Here is a 12402-nt window from a genome sequence, read left to right on the forward strand (position 1 = left end):
GAGAATAGAGGAACTAAGTTAGCATCCCCTGGCTCCACACAGGATCAAGGCTGCTGATGGACAGCTAGGCCAAGAGTCTGTACTAGAAGAAATTTTAGCACTAGGAGTCTAAAAAGACAGTGATTTTCCAGTTATTGCTCTATTTTGCCCAATACAGACCACTTAAAAACCAAGATCTCTTGTAGGCACTTTCTCCTCCTACCTTCTATACCTTTCCTCTGGAAACTATGGTAATTACATATATTAATAGAGCTGATCCAAAAAACAGGACAGTTTTCTGAGAAGTTCGGTCAAGATTTTTGATCTTTTTCACAAAGATTGTGAATTTCAAAAGGTTGTCAGACAACTCCATGCTTAATTAGAACATTAAGACAAAATTATCTTCATCTACCTTTAAAGAAGTAAGGGGCCTTGCTCTTTGATTAAAAACTCAATTTCATATTTATGCTGGGTATTTCACTTCCCCACAAGTGTAGGGCCGTCTACATTCCCCGCTACTCTGACCTCTCCAGGTCACGTCGGATCTATTCTTCATTTGCTTCCTCCCTCAAATTTGGGGCCATCTGTACACGGAATAAGTTTACATGGAAAAGCTTCACCCAAGCAACAAAGTAGCCACTCAGGGTGCAGAGATAGGCTTGTTACTTTCAGCGATAAAACAAGGCTCCCAATATCTTGGAGTCTTGCACTGGGCTACAGAAGCAGCAAGAAGCGTGATCTCTTGAAGACCTAGAAGTGCATCATCACTATGAAACACCAGAGCTCTGTGGACCACTCTGTGCCTTCAGTGGTCTCATTTCGACATCCTAGCCAGAGGAGATACAGATCTATGCAGAGCTAAGAGGGCAATACATTTATTAGTTTAATCATAGGTAAGCAGGGGGTTCATTGGTTTTAAAATGAACCGAGAACGAAATTCTGCAAACTCTGGTCGTTACCTACAGAAGGAGGTAGCGAGCAGCGGAGGTCCTACCTGTGGAGGTGGGAAGCGTTGCTGGGAGTACGCAGACTGCTGCTGTTGCTGTGGTTGTGACTGAGGGTATGAAGAAGACTGCTGAGAAAGAGCAGAGGGGGTGGTTTGCTGAGTTTGTTGCTGCTGCTGGTAGGGCGACACTGACTGCTGCTGCTGGGAGTATGGAGGCTGACTCTGTTGATGTTGCTGGGCCGTGGGCTGCTGCTGGGGATACGGTGATGGGGGCTGCTGATGAGGTGGCTGGGACTGCTGCTGGGAGTACGGAGGCTGGGATGACGGAAGCTGTGGAGGCTGAGACTGGGTCTGCTGCTGTTGATAAGAAGTTTGGGAGTGAGAGGTCTGGGATGGTGGTTGCTGTGAGTATGGAGGCTGCTGTTGCTGGGGATGAGGACTTTGCTGGTTGTAATATGGAGTCTGGCTCTGCTGTCCATATGCACTTGGGCCCTGCTGTCCGTAAGGAGGAATCTACAAAAGGAGAGTAGAATTATGCAAGTTAGAAACAGATTCCACAAACAAGAACATGTCTGAATCGGAGTTTCTGCAGACATGACTCCCAGGCAGCTGGGCTGGGCAATTAACTGGAAAGGTAATGGAAGCACTGCTGTCTAGATGAGTACGCCGCCGAGGAACCAGCGAAGCCAGGGGTGTGCCAGATTCCGTCTGGCAATAACAGATCTTTAATATGGACCCATAAGGACTTTGTTGTGATGTCCATTAGTCCATCCTCAAAAGTAAGTAAATGACCACAAAGAGTGAAGTCTCACTGCAAAGGCAGCCTTTTGAATTCTGCAGGAGATCAGGAGGAGATGATTGTATGAAGCAGTAAGCCACCCCGACCTGAAGTTTACATTACTCTGAGTAGTAATGTAAAGTCTCTCTACGCTGGTAAAGATTTGTGTAGATGCTGTTTTAATCCATTAACTGTTTCCCCTCCCATCCCCCCCTTACACTTGTGATACTAAAGATCTATTGTCACCTCTCTGGAAAGCAAGATCATCACAGATCCTTGTCCTTCACATAAGGATTCATCTGTTTAAGTCCAACCACATCACAACACACAGCCTAAACAACAGATAATATTGTCACCTCAATAACTGAGAACAGTACATAGCTGAATTTGTTGAAGACCGGTCCCGTTAGTACACACATTCACAAGCCAGATTTAAAGGAGTTCATTCATCTGCTTGTCAGAGAAGAATGGGTTGTGGTGAGGCATGAGAGGTTTTATTTTTTGCTCTACCTGCTGCGCATATGAGATGCTGCCCATTGCACTCTGTGTCCTGCCTTGAATTCCCATGGGATATCTCTGGGGGGTCTGTGGCCCATATGGCTGCCCTGGATAGCCATGTCCCTGCTGCGGCCCCGACTGAGGTCCCTGCTGCTGTGTGTACGGGTTACTTCCTCCATATGGCTGAGGTCTCATCTTCCCCATCTGATCCATTGGGCTTGAAGGCTGTGAAGAAAGTTAGGACGTGTATACGAACTGAATATACACCATATTTGCCTATACAATCCTTATTCCCATAGAACGATAAAAGGAACTGGTCAGCAAGAAGGGGTGCAATAAAACCCAAGTTGCCCTGCATCTCCTCAACTAATGAGCTATCATCCGACAAAACTGCAGTCATGCTATAAAAATACAGCACACGGGGCCTACAGATACTCCCCACAGCACTAATCCAGCTGTGAGGAATCTTTTTACACTCTGCCATCTCCTCCGAGGCCTGGAGAAAGGAAGGAGAGAGAAGGGTCATTAGGGGAAAGGGAAGTCAGTCGATATATCCAACTGGGGGACTAAAGAGCAGTCCGTTCACATGAGAAGAGGAAAAGTCTTTTCCCATATCAGGGAATGGTTTAAGCAGCAAGTACACCACAAATAAGTAAATTAAATGTAAAAAGTTGTGTTAATACAACGCTACAGCTGAAAATTTAAAACGCACAGAAGTCAAAATGTTATGGCTCCCACAGCAACCTCCTGGCACCAATAGTTTCTTGCGTACCTCTACATGTGGTTAATTTCGCCTTTTGCGCATTTAAATTCAGCCACACCATTGCATTAATCCAGACATTTATTTCAGAGCGCGGTGCTACATGTGTACACACCAATGCATGTGTAAAGCTGCATTTCCACTTTTTAGTGTGTTCGACATGTTTCTTGTGTAATTTTTGGAACAGGTAACAATATAAAATGCCCTCAGCTTTTAGAGCTATGCCCATGGAAAGGATGGAGTTTTAGAACTAAGACTTTTTTAAAAAAACACGTTAGCCAAGTACACATGCACTCGTGGCAGACATTGCAGGAAGAGGCTACCACCAGGATCACTTCCCTTGCCTGTAATTTTGACCAGAGTCAGTCCATCTTTGAATCCTCTCAGTTCCACTTGATCAAGCTCAGGCCTCTGGTCACCATTTTCCGAGTCCTGTATAATTCACCCTTCCCTACCTATCACTACCCCCGTCCGCCAAAGAGGCCAGCCCCTCATGTAAATATCAGTGTTTTAAACACCCAGCCATCACCATACGCTGCCTCTTAGGGCTTGTCTACATGACACTTATGTTGGTATTCACACCCCTGAGCGACATAAGTTATAAGTCACCCCCCACCCCCCGAGTGACATAAGCTACAGTGACCTGAGCGACAGCGAGGACAGCACTTTGTTGGCGGAAGAGCTGCTCCTGCTGACATAGCTACCACTTCTCGGGGAGGTGGCTTTATTATGCCGACGGGAGAGCTCTCTCATCAGCATGCAGTGGTTCCCAACCTTTTTCGTCTGGTGGGCGCCAAACAACAAGCCGTGGAGGACCATGGTGACGGACGAGCATCCGCCGAAATTCCACCGACAAGCGGCAATATCAATAGGCGATGCCGCAACTCGTCGGTGGCATTTCAGCAGATGCTCGTCCACCGGCCAGTAAGCGGGCACACTTAGATGCCCCGCGGGCACCGCGTTGGGGACCCCAGCATAGAGCATCTTCACCAGATGGGCTACAGTGGCGCAGCTGCATCGGTGCAGCTGCATCGCTTCTAGCGTAGACTAGCCCCTATGCACAGATCTCCCTTCCTTTGATCAACTGCAAGGCTAATGCCACCTTTCAAATCCCTTTTTAAGAGCCACTTCTGCCGTGACGCCCACAGGAAACCAGCTGATTGCTACTGATGAACTTGAAGAGTAATAGGGAATAGTTTATATATAGCCCTTAGAAAGCAGGACTCTGTATTTCCAGACTGTGGTCACATCACCTACTCTGCTTGGCCAAGGTGGAGCACAGCACATAGCATGTATCTTTAGATGGAGATTCTCTAAGTCTCTCTCTCTATATTGAAAGCAACTAGCATACTATGGGCACTACCAGAAACAAAAAGCAAGTTTGACAATTAAGTGGTTTATTTCTACAACACACCATTCTAAACTGAAGCCCTTTACGTCAAAGTCTGTACGTGACAGAACTGTAAACTTCATCCCTAAGGAAAGGAAAGGAAAAAAAAAACTTAATACACATCTCTGATGCTTGTAATCCAAGCAGGCTAACTTGTCTCCTTCAGGGCTGCAGCATGCATCAGCAGCAATACAGCATGTGGCCTCTTTCTTCCAAATCTCTCATTACATACACAATCACCCCTTTCACGGATAGGACTTTAACTGGCCTAGCCTTAACAGACTTGCTCTGGTTTAAGAGTTAAAAAAAAAAAAAAGTACCATCAGGGATTCTACTTGAATCCCTTTATTCAGTGTAACTCATGTGCTTCAAGAAAGGAACAGCCACGATTGAAATGCAGTGATGGGCCTATCAATCCAGAAGCTGGTGAGAGGAGTTGGAGGGTGGTGGGCTATAGATCCCCTTGCACACTGATGTTATACGAGATGGAAAAGCCAAGAGGGAGTAATGCCTGTTCACTTGCAAGAACACTTCAGGATAAATAAGGAAATACCAAACCCTGACTGCAAAAGGCTGGAGATCCTTCTCTGGACTGACACATGGGAAATCCTTTCGACAGGAAACCACAAGAGTAGATTGCTTTTGACATGCAATCACAGTAAAGGCCACCGAGACATAATTGAGAGAAAAGTTTTGCTGCTTCTTGATCAGTGAAGTCTAGACCCTTCTCTTACACCCTCCTGCATTCACAGAAAGACGATTACTTACTGTAACTGGAGGTTCTGGAGATGTGTGGTACCTATCTAGATTCCACACGCGGGTGCACATGCACACTATGCGCTGGAGCTGGAACAGTTCATAGTAGTGTCAATTGACACAGAGGGATCATCACTCGAAGAAGAGCCAAAAGAGAAACTAGAAGCGATCTCAGAATGTGTGTCAAGTTTTGGTACTTTGAGAGAGTGTTATACAACCAAACTTTTAGTTCAGTCATCAGGCAAATTTTCAAAAACCAGATTTGCTCTACTCTACTGTATGCAAAAATAAACGCATGATCCAAAGAGGATGGACCTAGGCTGTTGTCAGTGGTGGCAGTGGAGGAGGTCTAGGTTGGATATTAGGAAACACTATTTCACTAGGAGGGTGGTGAAGCACTGGGATGGGTTACCTAGGGAGGTGGTGGAATTTCCTTCCTTAGAGGTTTTTAAGGCTTGACAAAGCCGTAGCTGGGATGATTTAGTTGGGGTTGGTCCTGCTTTGAGCCGGGGGTTGGACTAGATGACCTCCTGAGGTCTCTTCCAACCCTAATCTTCTAGGATAAACTTGTATTCTAAAGCTCAAAACTGCTCTTTCAAAAAAAATTAAACAAAAAAAAAAAAACACAAAAAAACTCACTCCTAGGCCAAGGGCACCAAGTTTCAGTCCAGAGCACGCTTACTGACAAGCTCTACAAACCCCCCAAGTCAGGCTGTATAATGGAAAGTGCAAGAGACCCTTACCTGAAGAAAGGCCACAGAAGATACAGTTACCCTACACACACTATTCTGGCTTTACTGCAATGGTGAGACAACAACGTTACAAACGTAAAAATTATCCTAAGCGGGGTAACAGAACAGCAAGTGCTGGTCAAGAGCAATGCTTTAATACACATAAGTAGAAGTGAACAGGGAAGACTCTTCTACGGCTTCAAAGCAGGTCCAAGTGTTAAAAAAAAAAAACCCACACAATTCTGCCAGAAAACAAGACATCATAAAGGAAGATCTCGTACCTTTCTAAAGGGTTAAGTGGAGTTAACTCATTTATGAGACCAACATGAAAAATATGTAAAGAGTCCTACTGTGAAAGTGGAGGCTACAGAGCAAAGAACAGTCTCCACGGCCAGGCAGACCTGCACTCCTTTCACTTTTACGACAGCCTATTACCTATCTAATAGTTTTGGTAGGGGAGGGCGGGGGCAGAGAGAAAAGGGGGAAGAGTTTCTCACTGAAGTCTAATTTTGCAGCGCTTGAATTGGCTTCACTCAGATATTGGCCAGTGCTGGGATAAACCAGAAACAATTTTCTGGAATTACAAACCTCTCACCTTGGATCTCAATTTATTTCCGACCAGATTTGCTGTCCATGTTGGGAGGAAAGGGGGGGAGGGAGAACATGGAGGAGGCAGGGGAATCAAAAATAATAATAAAAAAGCAACCCTGGCTGTTTAACCCAGAGAAGCCCTAATTGATTCCCACAGTAATTAACCTGCATTTTACCTCCGAGAGTGGTAGTTAAGGAAGTCGGCACTGCTATTTATAACTCATCTCAAATTGAGGGCAGACTGCCTAAAATCTAACACATCCCAGCTGTACTCCTGTTTGAACTGGGGCCAAGGGAATTTTTTAAAGCAATCTTGGCACTGAATGAATGACACCAACAGTATGAGAGAGCGTGTGGTTGTGTTGTGGTGACGTAGTAGCAGAGGTGGAATGGGAAAGGGGGGGCAGCGTACTGTAATCCCTCTTCCATGCATGCTTTCACTTCACAGGCCCCAACCCTACGGTCCCTGTACAGTGAGCCGGGAACCGCCCATTAAGAACCAAGCACAGGAAATGTCTTTTCCTGTGGAACCTTGAAGTGAGAAGCACATGGCTAATCTGCATAAAAGCAAAGCCACACCGCCCCTGCCAGGAAGGTTAGTGCTCATAATCTCTGGCCATGAGGCTGGCTGCCTGTGAGGACTTGGATCTGTGCCTGATAACCCAGAAAGAGCGGAGAGAACAGATGGGTAAGGACCCCGGCAGAACAGCACAAGGTCACGTGACTCACCACATGGCCCTGCAAGCACAAACTATTGTTTGGCTGCTGTGCTCCTGTACAAAGACAGTAAATCCATTTCCTGCAAATTCAGGGAGAAGCAGCAGCTGGCTACTGCTGCTTCTCCTATTGGAGTCTACCATGCCCAAGCTAGTCAGAGGACAGGGACCACTGAGCTCTGGGACCTGCAAGCCACCAAACAGAGAAAAGCTCTCACCAACAAAACACCGATTAACATTGTTTTTGCAAGCTCACAGATGCAGCTTCCATCAACTCCCCACAGCTGAACCCAGATGGGATCTTACAGAACCGAAGATAAATTTGATTTTCGCTCAGAAGACATTGTCCTCTTTTCCCCTGTGTTGCACGCATTACTACACTACCCAGGCACAAAGGCATAACCAGCCTCAGTTACTGGATAAACTAGAAAGCAGGCTGTCTGATTTTCACTCCATCGGTGCTGAATTAATATTGGAGAGTAACAAGGAGACTACACCTCTCCACTAGGAAGCCTGTCACCAGCTTCTTCATTTCTACAGAGGGGGTTTTATCTAGAGATCAGGTTTAACTATTTAAACAAGACAAGAGTGCAAGTTGTTCAAATAAAGTAGTGAACCAGTGACAGAAACATCAGCTATCTGAAAGTGAAAACAGCTACCCTAGTTTGCTGAAGTGAACAGGATACAGACTGAGCAGCTTTACTCATTCATTTTCCAGCACTTCCCACCCCATGTAGGGACACTGTAGCCCCATTACCGCAAGTAAGAGAAACGGACCCAAAAGTGTGTCTTTGATAGCTGGCAATTCAGAAATCACTGAGAATGTGAAGAGAACTTTGCTCTTGAATTCAAGCAGTCTATAATGAGTCTGGACCCAGCTCAATATCTACAAGAGGGTATGTCAACTGAGCACTAAAGTTGTCTCAAAATACAAGCAAGTCCTAATTTAAGTGAAGAGGCTGTAGTGAATAAGAACTTTGAGTGCTGGCTCCAGTTTCATGAACTATACTACCAAGAGCCATCAGTACCAATGATCCCTTGGAATCTCGGAAACCTGTCCAGATACGTAAAGGCCAGCATGTCTAACCCTAGCACCAAAATCCCATATGAACCGTAAGGATGACGCATCAAGCCTTTATTTCAAGTACTGTAAAGAAACTTACTGAGATCAATAATATTACAGGGGTCAGTGACCCATAACAAGACAGACACTGGAAGCTCTCAAACACTCCCTGTCCTATTACATACTGGGTGGGGGTTATCATAGCTACATACGTGCTCATTAACAGGGCTTGAAACACAAGGGGCAGTTCCTCAGCTGACAAATTGTCATAGCTCCACTGAAGCCAATGGAGCTATGACTGTTTATGCCAGGGATTGGTAACCTTTGGCACGCAGCCTGCCAGGGAGAGCCCCTGGCGGGCCGGGATGGGTTGTTTACCTGTAGCGTCCATAGGTTCGGACAATCACGGCTCCCACTGGCTGTGGTTCGCCATCCCAATGGGGGCCTCAGGCTTTCCCTGACGGGCTGCATGCCAAAGGTTGCCAATCCCTGGTTTATGCCATCTGAGGACCTGCCCCAAGGAAGCCGAGGGTATTTCCTACCTTGCCTTATATAACTAAGGTAATGCCACAGAAGTGGCTAGAAACAAAGCACATCTCAGGGGATGAGAGGCGGCGCAAGTTAGGATTCTGATACAGAAAACAATGAGAGTTAACATTCAGCAGGATCAAAGACATTATGGTTTAGAGAACCAGACTTTCAGTTTCATTCCATTTCCATTCCTCTTTATTTATTTATTAAAGTACTTATTTGGCATCCTCTGTACAACCATTTTCATGGCTCCACCAAATGGTGTTTCTGAAACTTGCCCCACAATGTGTAAACCAACTTTAGCTCTTTCACAATTAGTCTGTGACAAGTGCAGGCTAAAAAGCCAGAGCACAGAACTTATTAATATTCTCATTCAATAGTAAACAGAGCTCAACTTCTAGTCAGAAGCACTTTCATCTAATCTATTTAAGGTGGAGCTGTCTGTATTAAGGTCAATATCCCAGCCTGAACTCGCTACCTTTTATAACCTGAGGGGCCAGTTTACTGTGTCATAATTCAGCAGTTTTTACTTTTCTCTTTACAAGCTTGTCCTTTCAAAGATGAAGTTTGAGGTAACTGAAGCCCGGTAAAAACCCACTCCTCCGCCAAAGTATGTGTTTCAAAAGAATATCAGAATTACAGAATCCCTTTAGAAGGAATCACATGAATAAAAAGACACTTCCTAAGGTATTCTCCTCTCCTGCTTCTACCAAAAGTCATTCATTCAGAGCTCCCCCACATTTAGAATTAGGACTTTTACAATGGAGGGAAAAGGAGGGGGAGGAGATATTTCCAATATATCAACACTGAGAAAGATACTAGTCCACTTTGGTCAGGAAAGCCATACCAGCAAGTTCCCTTTCTGATCAGAATGAACATCTCCTCCCCATTCCACAGGGCTGGAAGAGACCTCCTGAGGCAGGACCAAGTACTCCTAGGCCATCCCTGACAGGTGTTTGTCTAACCTGTTCTTAAAAACCTCCAATGACAGGAATTCTACACCTCCCTTGGAAGCCTATTCCAGTGCTTCCCCTACCTGTATATTTAACCTAGGTCTCCCCTGCTGCAGATTATTCCTTGTCCTACCTTCAGTGGACATGGAGAACAAATGATCACCATTCTCTTCATAGCAACCCTTAACATATTTGAAGCAGTATCAGTTCCCTCTCCCCCACCTACGGTCTTTTCTCCAGACCATACACGCCTAGTGTTTTTTTAAACCTTTCCTCATAGGTCAAGTTTTCTAAATCTTTTATCATTTTTGATGCTCTCCTCTGGATTCTCCAATTTATCCATGTCTTGTCTAAAGCGTGGTGCCCAGTACTGGACACAGTACTCCAGATGAAGCCTCACCAGTGCTGAGTAGAGCAGGACAATTACCTCCCGTGTTTTACATACAAACACTCTGTTAACACAGGATATTACAGTACAACGCTATTCTCAGCAAGAGGACTGTTCACACACCCCAGAAGAGCCATACTAAACACTGCTGCTCCTACTATGCCCTATGCCACAGTTTCAGCTAGACTGGGCAGGGTTTTTGTTTGCAGAACAGACCATTATAGAACAACCTCATGGAAAGAGGTAAGCAGAAGCTGGACTTTCAAAGGAAGAGCCCTAATTCAAACATGTATCAAGAATAACCATTGCAGGCACATACACACAATGAATGGCCAAGGACAGTTTTTGTAGAGATGTCTCATACAAGAGAGAACTCAACAACAAAAACAACAAAAATCCTGTTTAAAATGGTGCCAAGACCAAATAAATTTCCACTGAACAGACCTTCGAGTCCTTTCCTGAAGCTACTCTGTTCAGAGCAAAAAAAGAACCAGCTTTCACAAAATGTGCCGGATATATAAATATTAGAAGGTAGCACAAGAGTCTTTTTGATGCTCTGCAGGTACCAAAGATGGACACTGAAAAGTTAATTCACAATAGTAGTTAAGGCAAGATGTGTTACAACCACAAAGATGGATGCCATACCACATGCAGGCTTACCAAGAGGACCGTGGTCTCATCAAAAACTGGAGCAGCTAACCTCAGACACCACAGATACCAGGAAATTCCCAGCAACAGAAGATGCACTTTGTCAGAAGCCAGAATTTTTCCAATCACCTCTCCTCTCTCTGGCCTGTGCCTTTTAAATTCTCTCTACCAAAGTAACCAAATCCTACTTATCAAGGCTATAGGTTTCCCTGTTCAGCAAGTCATTCTTCATGACAGATGACCATTGTATTTATCACTCCAGGTTAGTAGGTATTTATATAGGTGTATATAAATCACCATATTATCTGAATGACTGTCATATTTAGATATGCTGTATGTTTTAGTTTTCTGTAACCTACAGCAATTACATGTAGATGGTTGCAGAGATTGGTCTACCAGGAAATAGTCACATGTTATTAAAATAAGCTGCGTTGCAAGGGATATAGCAAAAAAGATTTACTGTGCATCTGCTGGTTCAGGAGGGGAGTGAGAAGGCCACTTCCTTGTTTGAAAGCGAAGTTAGTGCTTGTAAAGATGGCAGACAGACCCAGCCTTGCTAATTCTAGTTGTGAGAATCTAGGTGGCTACCATACAGGCAGCATGAGGCACAACTAGTGGAGGAGGTAAAAGCTCCTCTCTCTAACCCAACTGAGCACTTTGTTACAGAGACAAATACCCCTGTCTGAAGGTGCTGAACAAGCAAAACCCTGGTGCCCCCATCCAGGTAACAAAAGCAACGACATTTAATTTATTTTTCCACAGTCATTAAGTTTTGCTACTGTGCCAATATAGCAAGGTTTAAATCCAAGACGTTTCAAAAGAGTCAGAAGATGATCAGATAATCCTGCCCACCAGAACTGCAGTTTGTGGACTAGGGAGGAAAAAAAAAAAATCAGAAACTAAGTCGAGTCATAGTGCTCTCAACAATGCTTGCTACACAGGATAAAGGGCCATGCGTTGTGCATGTCTGGCCCATACCATGCCCAGCCACATGAACTGGCTGACCAACAGGTAGGTTTCCTTCTTCCACCGCCCACTCTCTTATCTAGAAATGGATATAGGGTGGTTTACAGTACAAAACACTAGAAATTTAGAAGTAGTTCTATGATGTTGACATGCCATGGGTAGATGCCAACTTCTGTACATAAATTTCGATGGTCAGTCAGTGCAGGAGCCCAACAAAAAGCTTTATGGAACAGCAATGACCACCAATCAACCCATCATCACATTCTCCTTATAGGTCTTGGTGTAAAGTCAGTCAGACCATTGGTATTTAGATAGTAACTCCCACTTCACTATACAATCACCTCAGCCAACATCTGTCTGCACTGGAGTGGCTTGTGCAAGTTATTTCTTGTCAAACCCATCACATACCTATATAAAATATCAGAGGGGGAGCCGTGTTAGTCTGGTTCTGTAAAAGCAGCAAAGAATCCTGTGGCACCTTATAGACTAACAGACGTTTTGCAGCATGAGCTTTCGTGGGTGAATACCCACTTTGTCAGATGCAAGTCACATATAAAATGACTAGCTAGCTCCCTCTTTCCTCTCCCCCCCCCCCCCCCCGCCGCACTAACTGTTGCACATGTTGATCAGGTCCAGTCACCCTATACACAGGCTGCCCTCCAAAAACCTCCTGTGGACTTTTTCAGAAACCTCAGCCAAGCAACATTA

General features: G+C 44.9%; 1 protein-coding gene across 5 annotated transcripts in view; it reads right to left on the reverse strand.

Moving 5' to 3' along the window:
* The window catches only part of ARID1A (AT-rich interaction domain 1A), a 134794-nt gene that overhangs the window by 49188 nt on the left and 73204 nt on the right, over positions 1 to 12402 (reverse strand). For all 5 annotated transcript variants that reach the window (XM_044997603.1, XM_044997607.1, XM_044997604.1 and 2 more), the window contains 2 exons: positions 2214 to 2426; positions 974 to 1438 (listed from right to left, as the gene is read on the reverse strand). In XM_044997603.1, the coding sequence (XP_044853538.1) occupies positions 974 to 1438; positions 2214 to 2426 (678 nt within the window). The remainder of the gene's footprint in view (positions 1 to 973; positions 1439 to 2213; positions 2427 to 12402) is intronic.

The sequence above is a fragment of the Mauremys mutica genome, chromosome 23, assembly GCF_020497125.1.
Source record: "Mauremys mutica isolate MM-2020 ecotype Southern chromosome 23, ASM2049712v1, whole genome shotgun sequence".
NCBI classification, from domain to species: domain Eukaryota; kingdom Metazoa; phylum Chordata; order Testudines; family Geoemydidae; genus Mauremys; species Mauremys mutica.